Source organism: Lupinus angustifolius, chromosome LG13, assembly GCF_001865875.1.
Source record: "Lupinus angustifolius cultivar Tanjil chromosome LG13, LupAngTanjil_v1.0, whole genome shotgun sequence".
NCBI lineage: Eukaryota > Viridiplantae > Streptophyta > Magnoliopsida > Fabales > Fabaceae > Lupinus > Lupinus angustifolius.
In genome coordinates, this window is record NC_032021.1 from 17,765,746 (window position 1) to 17,773,461 (window position 7,716).

The following is a 7,716-nucleotide window of genomic DNA, read 5'->3' on the forward strand; positions in this document are numbered from 1 at the left end:
ATGCTTGACATATCCTTAGACATTTCCAGATATGAAATTGCAGCTTCATGTTTTCTAGGAAATGTTACTAGAATCTTTTGAACTATTCTAAAATCAGAAAATTCAGTACCAATAAGTCTTACATTGTTGGTAATGGCTAGAAGATTATCAGAGTACTCCTTGATTGTTTCTGAATCTCTCATCTTTTGCATTTCAAATTCTCAGATCAAATTCATTACTTGCATCCCTTTGATCCTTTCATCTCCCTCATATTCTTGCTTCAAAAAATTTCATATTTCACTGGTTGTTTTCAGTGTCATTATTTTTTTAGAAATGGTGGGTGAAATAGTTGCATATAGACATGCTCTTGCTTTGAACTTTCTTTGCTTCATCTTCTTCTCATTTTTAATTTGTGCAACATTTGGATTGTGTGGAAGAGTTGAATAACATAATCTTTTTCAATGGCTTCCCACATATCATTAGAATTCAAGAAAGCTTCCATTTTAACAGCTCATACATGATAACTCTTTCCAAAAACACTGGAGGTGAAAATGCAATATACACTACTTCTGAATTCATTTTGACAATCTTAGGCAATAGAAGGTAATAGAGAAAGTGTTTTGGTTGTGTTTAGTTTTGGTTTGTGCTTATTCTCACATATCCCTCAAGATATAGCTCAATTTGTTGGTTATGTAGTAAGCAAAAGTGCAGAGAGGAAATATGTGATGTAAAATGCTTGATTTTATTCATCAATAAGACACATAATTAATTCTAGGAGTGAGCCAAGTGTGATCTAATTTAGGAAAGATATAGGATTTGATAACCTACAATTTTGAACTCTTCTAAAGACTCGTCTACAAGCCATGGGAAATGATGTTGTGCTTACAATAAATACCCCGAAAGAAGTCTTCGGGTTTAACATAGATGAATTCATTAGCATGGGTGAGGTGAATGTAGTTTTTGAGCATGATTGATTGAGTGCCTCTGTCATTTGTGTATATATGAGATACTTTATTTATTTTTGTTATTCACTTTTTTATTTGGTGTTACTATATTGTGGGTAAATGACCAATATATCTATATTTTAGGTACTTATATGATAATTTTGTGAAGGATCAAAAGTCAATGATGTTCTCGTTGTTGCATTAGATATCATTTTTATTGAATGATAAAAGTAATGATGCAGAAAGGAAACAATACATTGCCAATATTCTTTGGAAAAATCCCGATAAGGAATTGATTATTACACCTTATAATATCGGGTGATCACTTTTTGTAAACATAATATGTTTTCTCTAGAATGTTTTCTAACTATACTACAAATCTATTGTATGATAATAGGTGGTTTCAATAATGTATTGATATACACTAGTGATCAGATTACACAACTTAGGGAAGAATTGTCCAACTTTGTCCTAAGTATCTGTATAGATTAAATTAGTAGAGTAATTACTATAGATAGGCATGCAAGTATATTGTAAACTAGTTGTACTATTGGATCGTATAGGTTTGGAAATAGACAATGTAATTATTGTTGCAGTAATAAATGAAATTTGTTATATGTGGTTTGTTGATATATATGTGTGGATCAGTTTTATATAACAATTTTGTTTAATGTATTGTTATATCTTATAGTACTGTCATGAGAATCAACAACGCTTGCTCTTGCAAGTTGTTAAAAGTTGACAATTGACAAATTCAACGCCACTTGTTTGAGCAAGTGATGTTCAAAGTTCCTCTTTCAATAGAGATTTCAAAGAGTTGTTCAATCTAGCCTTACTTTCTATGGGGCTCACATAGAGAGTACTCAAATGCGCTATTGAATGTTAATTTTAAGTATTGTTGTTTTATAATTCTGGCTAGTGAAAGTTGTCCATAGACTTGAATATTTGTATAATGAGTATGATTTAGTTTTTAATAGAGTGACTCAGTCTTGAACTATAGTCTTGATATTATATCACTCACAAACTTTTCATTAAGCTTAGTCAATAAATCTCGTGTGTTAAGATCCTACACGTCTATCTCAGTCTAGTGAACACTCTAAATATTATGCACATAATTTTATAGGAAGAAATCTCACTTCCATATTCACATAGATGAGTCTATCAAGAGTACTCATATAACCTAGGTATTCCACTTCAAATAGAATATAGATTTCATTAAGAGTCTATTAATTCATCATCTTGTTACTCATAGAATCATGTTTCTCGTTTGTTTATGAATGACTAATCATTCTAAGGATAATAATCTCATTCTTATATAAGTATTTAGGAAATTCTCTCTAGAAAGTTTGTTCGTTAAAGGGTCTGCTAAATTACTATAAGTGTGTATACGATTAACTCTAACAGTTCATGTTGAGAGTAGTCCTCTAATAGTAATGTGCTTAAACATATCTCTCATTTCCTACCGGTATAATAACGATTCTAAACATTTGCAATATTTGCGGTTCTGTCACAATAGATCAATACGAACGGTATGTGATTTTTCATAAAAAAATCTATGTTAGTAGACTTCTTAATCAACTTGCTTTTTCACTAACTTTAGCCAATGCTATTATCTCATATTCCTTAGTGGTCAAAGTCAAGATAAAAAAATTTACTTCCAAGAAATAGCTCATCGAACAATGCTAAATATATAGTTAGTGGTTTATTTGGAAACATTTGAAAGAGTGTTCCATTCTACATGGCTATATCCTTGAAGCATAATTATAAACTTTTCTTGATATAATTCAAGGTTCACTGTTCTCTTAATGTATTTCTTTACACTTTGAATAGCATGTCAATATTCTTTATTAGGTCTACTAATAAACCTACACAATAATATCACCGACATATACAATGTCTAGTATAGTGTAATTAGTGAAATATCAAAAGATGCAAATGATCCTCGCATAATCAAATTGTCTAGCACCAACATGAATGTTGCTTTTACACTAGAATCATATAGTGTGTAAAATCATCCATAGTTAAAGTAATTATATTTATTAAGTACCTTCTCATTATAATAAAATTTATCTAGAGAAAATCATTTTTCTAACCTAATAGGATATTATGAACAATGAATTAGATTGAATAAGTCATGGTCCAAACCAATTAGATCATTTTTAAATTGAGTCTGAGTGAGTTAGACTTATGTTCACCTTAAAAATTGTTTAATTTTTTTAAAAAAGCAAAAGACTGATTTAAAAATTTGATTAAAACTATACTATAAATTACTTTGTGGTCCATATGGTCAAATTATACTAAAGTTTTACATTATTTATTAACCTCAAACAATGTGGATAATCTTAAATATAAAAAGTTTTGTGAAAAAAAGAAATATATTTAATATAATAATTATGCAAATAAATAATAATAATGAAATGAAAGAAATGAGAGAGAATTGAGAAAAGAAAGGGAAAGGGAGAGTTGGAAGAATGAAAAAGTTGTCCTCCTCGGCTATTCCAACAACCTCTAGTTTCAGCTTCAGCTCTAACTCTAACTCTAACTCTAACTCAAACTCTAACTCTAACTCTGCTCCACTCACAAATTCATTTACTCATCACTTCCATTCTTTGAATTGAATGGGCAACTGCGGTACTCGTGAGGAATCTGCTGTCATTTCCAATGTTCAAGGTTCTTTCTCATTTTTCTCAATTCAATTCAGATCTATCTTTCTTTCTTTCTTTCTAATTGAATTCATTGTAATTGAATTTTACAGTTCAACAATCTGCCTGTGCTACTAGTAGTAATAGTACAAAGAAGCAGCAACAGCAACACAATCGGTCCGTGTCAGATCCAATCGACTCATGTTCAACCCCAAGAGATGACGTCAGAAACAACAACACACTCCTTTATACACACGTCATTGCTTTCACCCTGTACGAGCTAGAGACTATAACTAAGAGCTTCCGCTCAGATTACATCCTAGGTGAAGGTGGATTCGGCATTGTATATAAAGGCTACATTGATGAGAATCTCAGGGTTGGTCTCAAATCTCTTCCTGTTGCCGTCAAGGTTCTCAACAAGGAAGGCCTTCAAGGACATCGAGAGTGGCTTGTATTCTTACTCTTATTATTATTAGTTTATTACACTCTTTTTCCTTTTTCCTTTTTCCTTTTTCCTTTCTAAAAAGATCAACAATTATATAATCTCTTCCTGCAGACGGAAGTCAATTTTCTAGGGCAGCTAAGGCATCCCAATCTTGTTAAATTGATCGGCTACTGCTGCGAGGAGGACCACAGGCTGCTTGTCTATGAATTCATGTTTCGTGGAAGTCTAGAAAACCACCTTTTCCGAAGTATGAAACCTTTTAATCCTTTCCTTTTTCATTTCACTCTTCAGAATACATAATAAGACTTGCTTAATAAAGTGGACAATTGAGTTCATATCCAATTATGTAGTTTCATAAAGTCAACCATTCACTCATCACTGAAAGAACCAAGTCATTTTATGAAAGACAATATTCTTTCAGGAGACATTGTTTCAAACTTTGTAAACTCAAATGACCAATTTGTTCACATTCCCACAATTGATTACATGTGTAACACACTTGGATCATGTTATATTGTTTGGGGGAAGGTGATAGACAAATAGAGTTGCAGACATAGTTTAGTATCTAGTAACATCGCCTGGCTATTCCTTTTTTCTTCATTTTAAAAGGATTGTGCAGCGGTTTCAGCTTGCTAAGCAATGTCTCTCTCTTTGTACATAAAATCAGAGAACTGTGCCAGAGTAGTCGCAGCTTCCTCTTTCAATGGTTTCTCCTTTATCTTTTCTCGCATAGTTTATTTCCCTTATCATGTCTCACATGGTTTATTATATAATTTATGATGACTCCATTAAAATAGCATCTTGTGAATAAAAACGTTGTCAATACTGTCAGTTAAGAAGCTAAGATTTTTCCTAGTTTGTTGGTGTGATTTTTCAACTCAAGTTGATATGACCTTTCCTGAGGCTTCCAGAGGCAACTGTCCCTTTATCATGGGCTACAAGAATGATGATTGCTCTAGGAGCTGCCAAAGGACTTGCCTTTCTCCACAATGCTGAAAGGCCAGTAATCTACCGTGACTTCAAAACGTCTAATATATTATTGGACTCTGTAAGTTTCTGCTATTTTAAACTTAATCTGAATATATATTTTGACTGTGTAATAAAGGAATTATTATCTTCTTTTTCCCCACTTGGTGTTACCAAATGACATTACAGGACTATACAGCCAAGCTTTCGGATTTTGGACTTGCTAAAGCAGGACCACAAGGTGATGAAACCCATGTATCCACCCGGGTCATGGGGACATATGGCTATGCTGCCCCTGAATATGTAATGACTGGTATGGCCTCAGTTTTTCAAATATGTCCAGCTTTATGTGCATGACACTCTGACTGTCTTGACTATTGAAGGAAGAAACTTTAGCTAGTCAAAACCTGGGGGTGACTAACTAGGTATATGGAGTCAAAACGGTTGCATCATAAATCCATCTCAACAACTGAGTTAATTTCAATAATGTGTAACAGGCTAACAGCAGATAAACATTAATTTTTCTGATAGAATGTGCACAAATTTTTTTACTTCAATTGAAGCCTCATCTGTGAGGGGATGAAATAGAGATGATTTCTGTTCTGGTATATCAAGGAAAATTGTTTATGGGTCAAAACCAATCACTGCTTCCAGTCCTTCAACCATGCAACTTTTGTTGTTAACATGACTAGAAATTTCGTAAACAGATTATGCTTTCCTCTTAAATCTAAATTGCAGGTCATTTTCCTATTTTCTTTATCTTTTCCTTCTGTAATCCTGTATTTTCGAAAAATAAATCAAAAAACATTTTTACATGGTACTATCATCTAGTGGGATAAAGGCTTGGTTACTGTTGTGTTATTGTTCTGTCACATAGTTCACAAAAAGAATTTTGGCTGAGCATGTTACATGATATACTTCTGATCATTTTGCATGCTTGGAAATGTTTGAGCATGCATGTCTAAACAAAGCATATATGAAAAATTTCAGGCCACCTGACAGCCAGGAGTGATGTGTATAGCTTCGGAGTTGTCCTTTTGGAGCTCTTAACTGGAAGGAAATCTGTTGACAAGACAAGGCCTGGAAAGGAACAAAGCTTGGTAGACTGGGCACGACCAAAACTTAACGACAAAAGGAAGCTTCTACAAATAATTGATCCTAGATTGGAGAATCAATACTCAGTCAGAGCAGCACAGAAAGCATGTAGCTTGGCTTACTACTGCCTGAGCCAAAATCCCAAAGCCAGGCCACTAATGAGTGATGTAGTTGAGACATTGGAACCCTTACAAAGTTCTAGTGTTGGTGCAGGTGAAGTCTCATTGTCAGGATCAAATAGTGGAAATGGCGGTGGGCCATTCGCTATGAACAAAATCTCCGACTACCGGATGCGGCACAAGTTTTCAAACAATGTTGGCCCTGGTGCCACTTGTCGGTCTCCGAACCCAAATTGCTCACCTGGTGCTCCAGCAGCATGCCGAGTCAGATGATAATATCATGCCATGTATCCTTTCTATGTTGTGCTTCTCAATTTTTACTTCATATCAAGAAATTGTATTTTCTGTTAAAATGTGGCTGCATCCATGTATTTGTTGCTTTGTACATGGTTTTTATGGTGACAAGAAGCCCTGGTGGATAAGTTTATGTATTGATGTTTGGTCTTCTCTTCATTTTGGTGTGCACAAACTGTTAGTTTCATTGTGACATCATAACTAATATAATTTTTGGTACTGGTGGTTAAATTTATGATTACTTCGTGCAAGTAACTCAACTATTTCACCACTAGCTCAACGTTAATGGATTTGTCATTTGAGCATGCCTTCATTCATATCTTATAAACATATATTTCACCACTACCCATGTAATAATTACCTAAAAAGGGAAGTATATCTGATATTCCAAGAAGTATATTAGTAGTCTACGTGCCATTCCTCTGACGAGTTGAAAAAGCCATTCCTCTGACGAGTTGAAAAATATATGTTTAAGTTAAATGTATAATAATTAAGTGATTTGTTGACTAATTATAGCAAATGATACATAGAGTGATACGTTTTTTGGGAGATGTGTTATCCTAAAAAGATATTATATGAAAATCTAATTCAACTCAACTGGACACAATTTAAGAGCCACAATCTACCCAATACCCACCCTAACCCAACCCAAAGCAACCCAACTCTTGACCAAAAAATAGGTTGAGCCTTGACCAAGTTCCCAAACAAAAGCAACTCACTCGCCTGAAATGATATTAATTTTTTTTAGGTTTTAAAAAAACAATGTTTTTTCTTTCATTCCCTTCTCAAATCATCTTCTTACTTTATATTCCGCAAGAAAAGGTATAACTAATAAAGAACTCATTAACATAGTTTTGAAATTTGAGAGCACAATTAAATAGGAATAAAAAAAAATTAGGTGTACTTGAGATAAATTTGGACGAGTTTAGCTTAATCTAAACAACCTAATGTTATGATAAGGTTACTTACTTGGACCTAAACCTGGTCGATTATGACTTGATGGCTCATTCGTTCGGCATCTTTCTAAGCAAAAAGGAAAAAATAAATAAGTTGGTGTGAGATAGTGAATATTTAAAGGAATTTAAAATCATAGAGAAAATCAGAGAACAGAATAATTAGTTCTTTCAAAGTTAGATTCATTATCACTTATTATTGGTACCTCATTTTGAAATAAACGAATTAATTTGCCATGATTTTTTGTCTTTAAAACTAGGTTAAATAATAATGACTTT

At 33.3% G+C, this 7,716-nt stretch overlaps 1 protein-coding gene across 1 annotated transcript; it reads left to right on the top strand.

Moving 5' to 3' along the window:
- On the top strand, nucleotides 3,354-6,728 carry LOC109325324 (probable serine/threonine-protein kinase PBL8). Its single transcript, XM_019557614.1, has 6 exons — nucleotides 3,354-3,593; nucleotides 3,679-4,016; nucleotides 4,122-4,257; nucleotides 4,922-5,058; nucleotides 5,166-5,289; nucleotides 5,967-6,728. The coding sequence occupies exons 1-6, from the start codon at nucleotides 3,542-3,544 to the stop codon at nucleotides 6,461-6,463; spliced, it is 1,284 nt and encodes a 427-aa protein (XP_019413159.1). The 5' UTR covers nucleotides 3,354-3,541; the 3' UTR covers nucleotides 6,464-6,728.